We start from the raw sequence: 14,546 nt of genomic DNA, 5'->3' as shown, positions 1-14,546 counted from the left end.
ATATTTTTGGGTTTTTAAAATGAATGAAGATGTTATGTGCCTATAAACCATATTAGACCTTAAAACTCCGTGTTTAAAGGCTATTTTTACAAATTGCACGTGATGAACGAGTTAAGTACGAAGAAAAAGTACAAACAAAAGTTTGTTGCCCGTTTTATCAAGATTAAAAAATTGTATCATATGCCCTTCATCCACTCATGTCTTCAATTATCCTTACATTATCATACATAAAATTTTAGTAATAACCTAAGCTTTTCTCAAGTTGAACAATTTCTTAGATTAGTTTAAGTTATCGCTTCTGTCAAGCGTCCCGAGACGGATTTGTTTTTCTTTAGACATAAAATTTTGCGAAATAAAATTACCTTACGTAACATTGTAACAACGTCAGGTTGAAATTATTATGAACGAAAATCGTTTTAATTCGGTACACACACGTAAGACTTTATTTATTTTTCAAAGTTATAAGCGTAATTTTAATGGTTTTCAATATGATATTTCAAGAAAAACTTTTGAAATTCATTCCCTTCCCTTACTGCAATTAGGGTTTTCTATTGTTATTAGTCGTCTTAGTCGTCCGGTCGTCTTATGTACACTATGTTTCTATATTATGAAATGCAAGTTTCCAAAAAATTACTGCGACACAAAAAATTTAACATTCTAAGGTCAAAGCGGCGTTTAATCATGAGACTATATAATATGACTTCTACAATGGACACGAGCGATAATGAACATGTCTTATTGTTAAATGATCATTCGGATGCTTCTCTAGATATGATATTTCGAATGTACAAGTCTATCTACTGTATATACCCTTACCGAGACATCCGCGGTATGTATTCAACCTGAATAAATTAAAAAATATATATTTAAAAATTTGCTATCGCAATTAAATAATTCGATATTCGCTTTGAATTGTTTCGTAAAACTACACACAAACACATACAAACCCACACACACGCAAACACACGGACACACACACGCACACGCACGCAATCACGCAAACACACACAATAGAATCACGAGTGTGCACACGCATTAATTCACACAAATTTTTAACTACAACAAAGAGCGATATGATGCGATATGCTTTTAATATCAGAAGCCATTTTGATGAATGAATATACCCTGCGTGTAGTTATAGAATTTGTTTAAATACCACAAACAAACGAACTGTATATAAATATATTTAAATAGTATATTACAAAAACTACATTTAAGGTCTAATCTCGCGTTTACTACATTGTCCTTACAGTAAAACTGACGCTTCGACGTGGTGTCATCACGGAAACTATAACCTATTCAAAACTTCGGAAATGATATAATAAAAAAAAACGAAAAATCGAAAAAAACACGAAACTAAACTGTAAAAGTAGTTAGGACGACTCCACGACTCTTGAAACCCGAAAAAAGAACAACAACACAAAATCAACATATAAAAAAGTTAATTAAACCTCATTATAACCAAATGTTAACTTACAGTTAATTGAATCAAAAATTTTCATTTTTTATAATTCAACTTGTCAACTTGTTTTTCGTAAAAAGTGGTTTCAATCGATTTAAAAAAAATCAAACGAGGACCGCGCAATAAAACTAAGTATTATATTTTATCATTTCTCATCATACGTATAACAAAAAAATAAAGGTGTAAAAGTCAAGAAGGAACAAGCAATTCTAACACCAGTTGACCTCTGACGAACTCCGGATCCTTTAAGAAATAGGAGTTAATGGCACTAAAAGTGGCGATTATCGTCTAGCAAATTTTGTAAGATTGTTTTTTATAGATGATTTTTATACTACGAAATTTTAACAAAAACGAAAATCGATTTCGATAAAATAAAATCAGAATATCAACAATGACTCGAAGTCAATTAAATATGAACTATGAAGAAAAAATTAAGCCACTGGTCAGATATTGACTAAATTGAAATGAACGAAACTTACACAAATTCCCCGACTTTCAAAAAAAAAACCCTTCAAAAACAGATCAACTAGAAGCAAGTTTTGAAGTAACATACAATAAAAAAAATATAGTCGAATTGACAACCTACTCCTTTTTGTGATCGGCTAAAATGTACTTAAACTATAACAATGAAATCTTCGAGATTGGGTTGATAGGATATTATTTAAGGGATCTTAAAGTAAATATTATCTCGTAATACTGACCGGCTCGTCACGTCTCTTAGCGTCCAGATTTCGGAACATAGTTTCCATCTCATCGATGAGGCTCTGACTGAAGTCTGTATAGCCTTTCTGTAATAAAAACGTGATTATGTTAATTAATTATTTGTTTCTTTTTTTTATTGACCATCGTAAGCACCCCGTCGCTTATGACATTGATGATGCCATGGTCAGAAGTCAGAACCAAACCGCTAACTACGATGCTCAATACAAAGATTTTACAAATTTAATTAGATAATAACGAAAAAAGTTCTTACATAGATACTTAAAAATAAGAAAGAAAAAACAAAACAATTAGGCATAATACTAAAAAAAAACTTAATTAAATCAAACTTACAATAATCCCTGGACTTTCGGGTGATCCAAGATGTTCATTCCTCGCACTCGCAGGATGTGGACATTCCTTATTTTATCAAACATATTAAAAACAAATTGAATAACGAAATAATTTATTTCAAAAATAAAAAATAAAATAAAAAGTTAGAGCAGCTACTCGATACAAATGAAGAACGTTTTGTTCAGGCAACAAACAGTGTGCTTAGTGCGAGTTTTTTAACGTTCTCGATAGCGTAAAAGTTAACTCATATTTCTATGTAGTTGGAACAGCACCTCTAGTGGCAAACGTGTAGGCAAGCGATCCCATTCCAGGGCAGGACACAGAAGTATTGTGCTATTAATATATTATTATACAAATTCGGAGGCCTATTGTTAATATTACTAAGGAAGATTACGTAATTTAGATAATGAAAAAGGAAAATGTATTCTATTATATTTTGTTCTCTAAATTCTCATTAAATTCTTGATTATTATTTTAGTCACTACACATTCTTTTTTTCTACCTAATCGTTGGTAGCTCAATGGGTTACTCTAGCTACCCGAGGTTCGGTAGGTGATCTTACCTTAACCTGTGAGGATTGGCTAACACTACACTAACATTAGCTCTGGCAAGAGTAGTTTTTGGCAGGAACGCGAGAAGTGAATTTATGTGATTTGTTTTATTTTGTCTATTTAGTGTTTCTTCAGGTTTAAATGTGTAATAATGGTGGTTTATTAACTGTTTAATATCTGTGACAGTACACAAATGTGGGAAAATGATAGAAAGCCGCTGGATATAACTTCTCGGGATCCTCCAAAAACTCCACTGAAAAAATCTCAGTAAATTACCACCATTTTACTAAGATTATATTTCATCCCATATCATCTCATCTCATTTCATTTAATTTCATTCCAGTTGATTAATGTCTCAAATTAATTATCTTCATTTCATTTCATTTCATTTCACTCCATATTATCATTTTTCATAAAAATAAGAATATAAATTAAAATAAGACATGACCTAAAGGTCTAAGTTACCAGGTCATAAAACCCCTTAAAAAAAGTAGTGCTTCGCTGAATCAGCACATTCATCTCCGTAAAATGATTGATGTAAAACGGATTTAACGAGAATTTCAAGAATGCTTGGAATGTTCATTTCATAATCATTTGACAACGGAAATATTGGTAGAATGTATCCGTTATTTATAAAATTGATTCCAATTGATTTATTCATAATCGAAGTGCAGAGCGTATTGCGAGCACAGTTATGTACCATTATCCGGCCTGTTTATGCCGCGAAGCCATTATACGGTTGAGATTTCGACCTCATGTCTCAAAATGGATAGCACCATTCACGTTGGGATGTTCTCGGACCCAATAACTTAGCTGTTAGGGGTCGTAACCCAGTTCACAGATGAAAACCCCACCTGTCCTAGTGAAACTGGCCTCCGGGCTACCAGTAATCTTTAAATCTAAAAAAATATGAAAACAAAATCCTTACCATATCAGTGTCGGATATTTCATGGTATTCGTGAACCTCGTCCGTTTTATTGTTTGCGTCCACTGTTTTATTTGAACGACGAATAGTCGCGCTTTTCACCTGTAATTTAATAAAACAATTTATTATAGTTATCATGAATATCAGCAATATCATAGACACAACTATATACAACTATTAACATATATAATATTATTATTATAGGAGTTTTCTCTCGAGTTCTTGACTCGGTTTAGTTCCTAGCTCCCGCCCTGAGACCTTCAGGGAAGAGGAGGTTCGGACTCCCTTGAATTTATGAAAACTGTATTACCCAAAACTTTACTTATTATTGTGCATGTGTGTATGGCTGCTTGTTTTTGTATTATGTGTATGTTTATATTTGCTTCCAGTTTGTTTATGTATCTATGTATACTTTTTGCCACTACGCCTGTTGCGCCTATTACTATGGGGATGGTTTCTGTGTGTGTATTCCAGAGTCGTGTTAGTTCTACTTTTAAGGGGTGATATTTACTAAGTTTTTCCAGTTCTTTTGGTCCTATATTGTAGTCAGATGGTATAGTTACATCTATTAAGTAGGTTTTATTTTCTGTCTTGTCTATGTATATTATGTCTGGTCTATTGTGCTTTATTGTAACGTCCGTCTGCACTGGTATCTCCCACATTAGCTTCGCGGAGCTGTTTTCTTTTATCTGAGGTTGAGTCAAATTCACCTTCCACCATAGCGAGTCTAATTCAAAATTGTGTTTTCTTCCTATTGCCCACCAAATATACTTTACTATGTTGTTATGTCTGTTCACATAGTAAGTGCCGGCCAGTTTTTCACATCCCGAGATTATATGCTCTATGGACTCGTCTTTTGCTAGGCATAGGCGACACTTACCATCGACAGATTTCTTTAGAATATCTCTTTCTATTTGTCTCGTAATTACTGCCTGATCTTGTATAGCGAATACCAAAGATTCTAACGTGGGGGACACGATTTGTTTCTTAAGCCAGCGGAACGAATACTCTCGATCTATATTACCCTTCTCTATAACGGACCTACGGAATTGTCCATGTAGCGGTTTCTCTCTCCATTTACTAATGCCAGTCTTTATTACTGCTTTCTTAATTTCAGTATCGGTGTAGTTTCTGTTTTCTGTTAATTCTATTCTTACTGCATTATTTTTACCATCTTTGTGTATTGAATGTTTATCTCTATGTTTATCGTGTTTAACTATTGCTTTTATGATTTGGTCCTGTTCATTGTTTAAATATTGCCTAAATTTAATAATCTGAGTTTTGTGTAACATTTCTATATTTATAAGTCCTCTGCCTCCTTCTTCTATGGGTAAATAGAGTCTTTCGATATCCGCTTTTTGTTGTTGGGCTTTATTCAAAGCGAGTATCTTCCTTGTCTTTATATCTATTTTGTTTAAGTCACTATTTTTGTAGTTTATTATTCCAAACGTGTATAAAAGAACTGGTGTGGCATAAGTGTTGATGGCCGTTATGAGGTTTCTCGCGCTAAGTTGTGTGTTAGTGATGCATTTTACTCTTTTGAAGTACTCTCTTTTCACCTGATCCTGAATTCTTTTATGATCTATTTTGCCTGCTTCATCTATACCTAAGTATTTATAATTTTCGTCTTCCTTCAAATGTTCGAAGTTTAAGCCACTCAACAGTATGTGACCTTCGCTCTGGTGCTCAGCTCTCTTTCCAGATGTTAAATGAAGCACATTGCATTTATTTAAGCCAAATTCCATTCCTATGTCTCTAGTAAAAATCTCTGTGCTATCAAGTAAAACTTTGAGGCTGTTCTTATTGTTGGCATATAACTTTAAATCATCCATGTATAATAAATGGTTAATAGCTGTATTGTTTTTAAGTTTGTACTCTTTTTGTATGTATTTATTCAGAAGGAATGATAAGGGATTTATACCTAAGCAAAACAGTAGTGGTGACAGCGAATCGCCTTGGAAGATACCACGGCGGACAGCTATTAGGTCTGTTGTCACAGAGGCATTCACGCCACGGGCCGCCATGATCACCTTCCATGAGGGCATAACCTTTTTTAGAAAGTCAATGATAGTAGGTGAGCATTTATACAATTCAAGAACTTTAAGTAGCCAGTCATGGGAAATACTATCAAAGGCCTTTCGATAATCAACCCAGCCCATACTAAGATTTTTCTGACACTGATGGGCGTCTTCCAGGATTGCTTTATTAATCATGAGATGATCCTTACAGCCCCGAGCGCGACGCCTACATCCTCTTTGTTCTGGAGCTAATATATCATTAGTTTCGCAGTGTTCGTATAGTTCGTTTGCAATTATAGAGGTGAGGAGTTTATACATGGTTGGCAGGCAGGCTATTGGTCTCCAGTTCTGTGGATTTTGTGTGTTATCATTCTTTGGAATTAAAATAACTTGTCCAGTGGTGAACCATTCTTCCAGTGTCTCTCTTCCATCTAATAGTTTGTTGTATAAGTGAGTAACGTGTGGGTGTATGTTAGTGAGGTATTTTAAGTAATAGTTCTGTATTTTATCGAGTCCAGGCGATTTCCAATTATGTGTTTTTCTTATTGCGGTTTTTTCTCTTTCTACAGTTATCTCTTGAAAGTTATGCTTATATATATCATCTGTTTCATTCTGTATGTCTGCTATCCATTCTGCCTGTTTATTGTATGGTATAGGTTGTGACAAGATGGAACTCCAAAATTCTTGTATGTTTTCTTTTGTTGGAATTTCTGTCGGACTTTTTTTATTTGCACTAAGTGATCTGTAAAATGCATGTTGGTTTTCGCGAAATTGTTTGTTTTGTTCCTTTCTCTTATTAATATCTTCATACCTCTTTATCCTACCTGCCAACGCTTTGACTCTCTGGCTTAAAACTTCAACTGTCTTGTCATGGTCCATATCACTGAATATCTTGTGCTTTTCATAAAGTTTATCTTTAATTTTTATCAGTCTTCTGCTCTTGACTCCCTTCTTAATTTCCACCAATCTACCTAGTTCCTTTCTAATGTCCTCAAGTTTATTCTTTATTCTTCTTTTCCAAGGGGGATCACTTCTGGGTTTTATTGTAGTGCGAGGTGTGAATGGCTTTTGCCCATTGGCAATAATGAGTGTCTTTGCCGTTGCATAAATTATGTTATTTAGTTCTCGTAAGGTGTTATGTGTATCTAATAAATTAGGAATGTATGTGTTAATTTTACCTAAATTGGCGATGAAAGTTTTATTAAATTATGGTTTTGGTAGACAAGGTCGGTCTGTTATACATGTCTCCTTTGTTTCTGATAGTACTTGTAAAAACTGTAAAATAATTGCCTCGGGCTCATCTAAGCTTTGTGTTTGCTGTGTATGCATATCTATATTAAAAGTCCCTATTTTATCTAAAGTGTACTGATCTGTACGTAGATCTGTAATCTCATCGTCTAGTAGTTGGTTAGCCTGTGTGTAAGGTGAAACATTGACGTTGTCTGTGGGTGTATGTTCCAGTACAGTCGTCAGTGTAGGTTGTGTATTGTTATATAATATATTGTTGTATAATAATAATATTATATAATAATAATATTATATAATATTATTATTATATAATATTAACATATATTAATATAATATAGTAGGTATATATGTTATAGAATAAAGATAGGGGTTATATAAATTCACTTAAATACCTTATTCAATATATTTTTACAGGCGGTGGTTTCCGAATTCTTGTGATTGTTTTTCTTCTGAGCTTTACTTCGACTTTCGCCATCTGTCAGCGTAAAATAATATGTTATTTTAATATCGTTTACGGAAAATAATACGTTCTGATAACAAAGAAAAAATGCGTGTTTCGAAAAGAAATTCTAAGCAGTGCAGTTCAAAGCCAAGAGATGGCGCTAAAATATTGAAATATGTCTATCCAAATCCATTTATTTTTTAACTTTTACCTGTTAAAGACACTAAAAAACTGTTAACTTATAGTTTTTTTTCTTTATTTATTAACATTAGATGCTGTGAGGACAACGGAAACGCTGCGACGCTCGACACAATTTCAATTAATACAACGTGTATCGTAAACGTCTATGTTGCCCATAAGAAACCCTTAGGTAGTTATTGGAGTCCGAATTATGATATTAACTATTAATACCATTTTTTTTATTGCCCTTGTAGGCAGACGAGCACACGGCCCACCTGACGGTGAGTGGTTACTGTCGCCCATGGACTTCAGCAATGCCAGGGGCAGAACCAAGGCCGCTGCCTGCCTACTGATGCCTATCAAATTTATACTCTTTGTTTATTGTCAAACTTTTGTTATTGCTTGAAGTCTGTGGTCTAATTGAGGATATGTTAATATTATCTTTAATATTATTTGTCTATCTATAGCGTAGCCTTGGCGAAGTCTGTGGTTATAGAAGTAAGAATAGTCTTTGACAATAGAACTGTAGGGACCGCAAAGATCCCCATAGCAACTAATAATTATAAGTATGTGTTAGTGGTAATTATAATGCAATGATGCTAGGTCAGTCTCGGGATTGTCGATAGCACGTTAGTTTGTAATCCCAATATACGTTAGTCACTTAACTGAACACGTGCCTTATTAATCCTTGCCAGATATAGAGACTCAACAGAACCATAATTATGTTTAAACTTATAATTTCAATTGAATATGAAATTTCGAAAAGGGCACATCTCTGAAAATGTAAAATGTTCAGGAAATGAAAAAAAATGATAATTTTCTAAAGCAGTGTTTAAATTTAAAATATTAACTTTTGAAATATATTTTCGTGTTAATTAGCAATTGAAAATTACTGGTATTATTATAAAATGGGTATAGGTAAGCCTCAAAACTACATGTATATGAAAAAACGTATTTGACAAAATATGCGACATGTGCCTTTTTCGTAATTGCATATTCAATTAATTATAGTCGAATTTCGACTACTGCGTGACAACTAGTAAACATAAATCGTCAATGTGATCTATATATTAATACGTGAAGCAAAAACTTTGTATCCTTTTTTACGAAAAGTGCGCGGACGGAGGAGTATGAAATTTTCCATACCTATAAAGAATATAGAGAAGAAGTGCACAATGCTAATATTTTTTTAAAATAATCCATAAAAGATATATTAAATCAATAAAGAAAATATTACACACACTACATACCATGTATTTGACGCACACACGCATGCATACTATTTATTGTCAAACTTTTGTTCTTGACATCTGTGGTCAAATTGAGAATAGAATAAATATAGATTGTCTGTATTAATATTTTTTTATAGTGTAGCCTTGGCGAAATTTGTGATTATAGAAGTATAAAATACAATCATAATAGTGTAAAAACTTACAATTCCAATTAATTATAGTCGAATTTCGACTACTGCGGGACCTCTAGTTTAAATTTGATTGACAGAAAATGGTTTGTAATTTTTGTTCTTTACTTACAAGCCAGGTCGACTTCATCGCAATCGTTCCTGTGATCCGGACGTGACGACAGCAACGGATACGGAGGCGCACTCGAGGCTCCCCCGGTCAGGTGTGAAGGGGAGTTCGGGTTGATCAGGGGAACCTGCTCCAAGTCCTCCGAGGGCTTGTACGGAGTCACCACTTGTCTGGGCGGCTGCAAGCATACGTTCCTATTTATTCAAACAGCAAACAACGAAATGCATTTTTTTCTGTCGCGCAGTATACATTGTAATTTTGCACAAATAATTTGCATAACTAGTATTCTCTGGACGTTTTTGCTGGCACTGTTGACAGTTTTAGACGAGAAATCTACAACCTTGCTCAATGAGTTTTTTTCAATTAAGTAATAGCGTATTTGGTAGTAAATGTGTAATAATGTAAGTCTTCATGTAATGTTATATATAGTTTTTTTTTTATATAATGAACCGCTTTTTTTTCAATGCATGCAGTCGGTACCTGTAATTGTGTTAGCATTTAGTGTGAAATCAATGTATATGATACCTGTAATGTTCTGTGCTGATGTATAACATGTTGGTACTCAATAAATAAAATACAATAAATAAAATAAAGTATCTTTCATCAAATCTTTATGTGAACTAGTTGAAGTTGAATATTGCATTTTAATAGCTATTTTTGAAATATTTCGAATTTTTTTACATAATTTACATACATACTGTTTTACATAATTTTGCCGAGAAGAGATCTCTTTTAGGTATGTATGCCATACGATATTAATCGAAGTTAGTTTTTTTTTTTTTTTTAACGCCATATTGTAATACTCAACAAGGCTTACTTCCACTCTGTGACAAATTTACACTTTGCCTATTCTTGAGATGGGGGTCAGCATCCTCCTCATTGCTATTACAGAACATTAATTCTGATATAATAAGTTAATTAATTATTCATTGTAGTAATGCCGATAAAAGCTTAATCTCTAGTCTCCATGGCTGCGATATGAATATCGTGCTGTTCCGGTAACAGATTAAAGAGCCAACGTATATTTCAAAATAATTCTAAACAAATTTCTTGGTAATAAAATTTTATTTAGCTAGACATCTATACTAATATTATAAAGAGGAAAGATTTGTTTGTTTGTTTGTTTCGAATAGGCTCCGAAACTACTGGACCGATTTGAAAAATTATTTTTCCATTAGAAGCCGACATTGTCCCTGATGAACATAGGCTACTTTTTTTAATTTTTTTTTAATTATTTTTTTTTGTTTCATATGTGTTTTAATGTTTCCGAAGCGAAGCGAGGGCGGGTCGCTAGTAAACTATATTTAGACAATATTTACTAATATTGAAGATTGTAGACCTGCCAGGCACGTTTAGAATGATTACGAATTGAAAATTGATCGAAAACAATGTTAGTAACCCTCCACCCATCAACAAAGGCGATTAATTGTAATGGAATATCGAATGATGATAAGCTGCATTTTTGAACTCGGATTCATATATGTAGTTATTATTTTTTATTTTAATATGTTTTAGTATGTTATAAGGCGTAAAATTTAAGTAAGCCCGTACAAAATCTAACAATATACAATTATAAACCGTAGACATGAAATGTAAAGTAACTAAATATTATTGCGAAGGACGTTGGGCTGTAAAAACGCTTAAGCAATATTATAAAAAAAAAAAATCTTTAAACAACGCCATCTGTCGGCTATCACTTTAAATGAAATATATATACTGTAAATTGTAAGTAGTTAAAATAAAAATTGTATCGTAATTGTGTATTCATATATTTAAATCAAAAATACATTTTGTGGTTGTAGATAGGCAGAACATAGGCAGGACGCAATTACCTAAATACAATATCACTATATAGGGTCGAGCAAATCATATCAGATGTAAAAACAGTTTTAAGCCTGGTTATAACATAATCAACGTTTACTAAGCAACATATTTTATAATCGTTTCACAACCAATACCTCCAAAGTAAGATTACTCCTGTTTTGTGGTACACACACACATTTACAAGACAATTATACCAAAAAATCAAATATGTGCTAATCAAATATGTTTAATTAACAAAGTTACTGGTTCAGAGCGAGAATCGAACGCGTAACTATTACTTTTTTTTATTGCTTAGTTAGGTGGACGAGCTCACAGCCCACCTGGTATTAAGTGGTTACTGGAGCCCATATACATCTACAACGTAAATGCGCCATCCACCTTGAGATATAAGTTCTAAGGTCTCAGTATAGTTACAACGGCTGCCCGCTTCAAACCGAAACGCATTACTGCTTCACGGCAGAAATAGGCAGGGTGGTGGTACCTACCCGCGCGGACTCACAAGAGACCTACCACCAGTAAATGTTTTGTACCGAACAAGAGTCAGGGTCACCGGTTCTATAACGACATGAATGATTCTATTTAGTGACTTCATGATATGTAATGGGTAATGTAACGCAAAGGCGGCTAGTATCTCTTCCCCAGATCCCATAAATCAGATGTTTTCTATTTTTCCCGTGTAGTGCATAAATGGCTATCGTAATAAAACAACTATTTGATCAGCGATTTCATAAAAAAAAAGGGTTTAGTGTTTCGAATTATCACGATCTGCTTTAATTTTCGAAAAGAATTCCAACACACCCTTTATTATCGATTTTGTAGTATTCATTGATGCTTTCACGTAATTTAGGTCGTTTTAATTAAAATTACAATTTACGTGACCGTTTTTAAGGTCGATATTATCGATATTAGTGTTGCTTGTGGTATGGCTGTATTTATTGGTTTAGATATCTTTATTAGTCCTTAAGTGACAAACTACAGATATATAAATATACATATGATATATCGATGTGTCGCCCTTGGCGGCTGGAATTGAAAAGAGAAAATTGTCATAGCGAACGTCGCTCGTTGCCGCTTTTGACGTTCCGAATTCAAACAATTAGTGTATGAAATTTTAAAGGTTATCGATGTTTTCGATCGTTTCGTATACAAATCCAAGTTATCGATTTATACTCACGCAACCGGCCGGGTCCAAGAACGATATGTCTCCGAAATATGCGCCGTCGAGTCCTACGTGTCCCGTGTGTTTGACGTCGCCTTGCGGACTAGATATCATGTTGCGTTGTATCGTCCGTTTCCCGGTGTACGTGTGTCGCTTCGCGTCCGAGCGCAGTAGGGAGGGACGTAACGAACGTGACGAATGACGATTCGGATTCGGCGATAGCGAGCCCAGCGATAATGGCTTCTATGAAAAACGTGACGATGGGTGGCGGTAGCTTCATGTTGCTTTTTTTTTCTCGAATGTTCTATTTAATATTTCAAATGCTTTGTTGAATTTATATTCGAAGCATTGTCTTCGTTTTTAAGTTTCGAAATTTGTAGAAAGAGTTTGAACTAATATAAATAGATTTAAACTACGTAATCTGATTTTGCCGTAAAATACAAAATCAAAATATTACGAGAATTAAATTTTTTTCAGTGTTAACTTTGTAGACGGTTTTTGGTATTGAATTATAAAAAAAAGCAACATTCCACTATCAGCAATGACAGCATCCAATATGAATGAACAACATAGAAATGAACACCTTCGCCTGTGAAACACACAAAAGCAGTTTGAGACTCATTCGTATGCGATGAGACAAGAGCGAAACGAAACGCCAGAACACAAAGCATGACATGAACTGATGACTTTTGTTTTCATTGAAATTACTGCGTATTGATGTCGATTCAATAAGAAACCTAGTCCCTATGAGAACTGAACGATTTTAAAGTATCTCATTGGAATCAAAAGCAAAAGTATATTGTAGTATAAAACAAATACTGTATAAGAGCCTCTAAATAAAAAATTAATAATTTTCACACTTTCCACGTTAAATATTATCGAATCTATTATTGAAGACCAGATTTCTGATGTGTATATGACTCGTGAAATTTTGAACTGAATGAACATACATTTAACTATGCAAAACAATTCCATTGAGAAACTTCATTTTTCTGATCCAATGCTTAAAGGATATCGTTCACATTCTTATATGTATCTAAAAACGAATATTATGATTTGTTTCGTTACCGTTACGTGTGTTTTAAGTGCTATATAAACTGATATAAATCAACATTATAATATAAAAAGAAGAAGAAATTTTTATAACGCAATTAGCACAGCACAAGCCACACAGTCATAAGATAAGTCATCAATGTAACCCCTACCTCTGGTTTCGAATATGGTTTGGTCTGGTTAGGATCGAACACACCGCAGGCACCGCCGGGGAGAACTCCGTACCACAAGGAGCTCTTAGTCATGCCTCTGAAAAACAAAACGATTTATAAAAATTTTCAATTTTCAATTTCTCCATATTGGCACAAGAGCAATCAATGTTCCTTCTTTTTTTTTAGTTTGACGGTACTTTAGAAAAAGCGAAGTTTTATGAAAACCGCCTCATCGTGGCTATTGCTGATCAGTCACTCACTGTCGACGCTCTAGGCACGTCCTAACATATCCGGAACCAAACTATTAAACGCCTACAGTTTTAGCATTAGAATCGGGCTTAAGACCCGGACCCTTCCTCCTCCTTGCGTCGATAATCCTCAATCTTGAGGGTCGTGGCCTCATGAGGCTTTCTTGGGAAAATACACATGGTGGGTTCCCGCGTAAGGACGCGTGTAGAACGGAATTAGAAAGTAGGCGTGGAAGGCCACGCCAGTGCTTTTGGAAGAGATTTAGTTCTTCGAGGCCGCTGAAGCCTTATTTGGGTCCGGCTAATTAACCGCCGCCTGATATTCGGCGTTGACTATTTTACGATGGAAAGGTCGAACTCCAACTCAACCCTCTTCTTTTCTCATCCGGGCTTGGGACCGGCATTGGCAGAGTTAACGAACCTATTTAATAGGTCGCGATTCCGACTGATACTTTCGCGAAGCAGCTGTCCTTGAGTTAGGTCTCCTTTGGAGGCGCTCGGGCAGCTGTTAGCAAACCCCACCTCTCCTGTCTGACCCTATGCTTGCCTATCTGACTTGGCGAAGCTGGAAAGCCCTTCAGACTACCAGTAATAGTTCACGCATTAAAAAAAAAAACGATTTTTCGAAACTCGAATTTATAACAATCTTCGATAATTATATAAATACATACTCTATACGAATAATTGAGACTTCTATCACAT

At 34.4% G+C, this 14,546-nt stretch overlaps 1 protein-coding gene across 4 annotated transcripts in view; it reads right to left on the bottom strand.

Annotated features, from left to right (window-relative positions):
- LOC101741270 (activated Cdc42 kinase-like) overlaps positions 1-14,546 on the bottom strand; it is a 51,363-nt gene that overhangs the window by 17,258 nt on the left and 19,559 nt on the right. For 2 of the 4 annotated variants that reach the window (XM_038012172.2, XM_038012177.2), the window contains exons 11-17: positions 13,597-13,693; positions 12,407-12,634; positions 9,412-9,586; positions 7,650-7,732; positions 3,995-4,093; positions 2,516-2,581; positions 2,164-2,250 (exon numbers count right to left, since the gene is read on the bottom strand). In XM_038012172.2, the coding sequence (XP_037868100.1) occupies positions 2,164-2,250; positions 2,516-2,581; positions 3,995-4,093; positions 7,650-7,732; positions 9,412-9,586; positions 12,407-12,634; positions 13,597-13,693 (835 nt within the window). The remainder of the gene's footprint in view (positions 1-2,163; positions 2,251-2,515; positions 2,582-3,994; positions 4,094-7,649; positions 7,733-9,411; positions 9,587-12,406; positions 12,635-13,596; positions 13,694-14,546) is intronic. The other 2 variants (XM_038012180.2, XM_062670080.1) reach the window with 1 other exon arrangement.

This window comes from Bombyx mori, chromosome 1 (genome assembly GCF_030269925.1).
Source record: "Bombyx mori chromosome 1, ASM3026992v2".
Taxonomy (NCBI): domain Eukaryota; kingdom Metazoa; phylum Arthropoda; class Insecta; order Lepidoptera; family Bombycidae; genus Bombyx; species Bombyx mori.
Note: the sequence above shows the minus strand (reverse complement) of the source record. Positions and strands in the feature narration are given on the sequence as shown.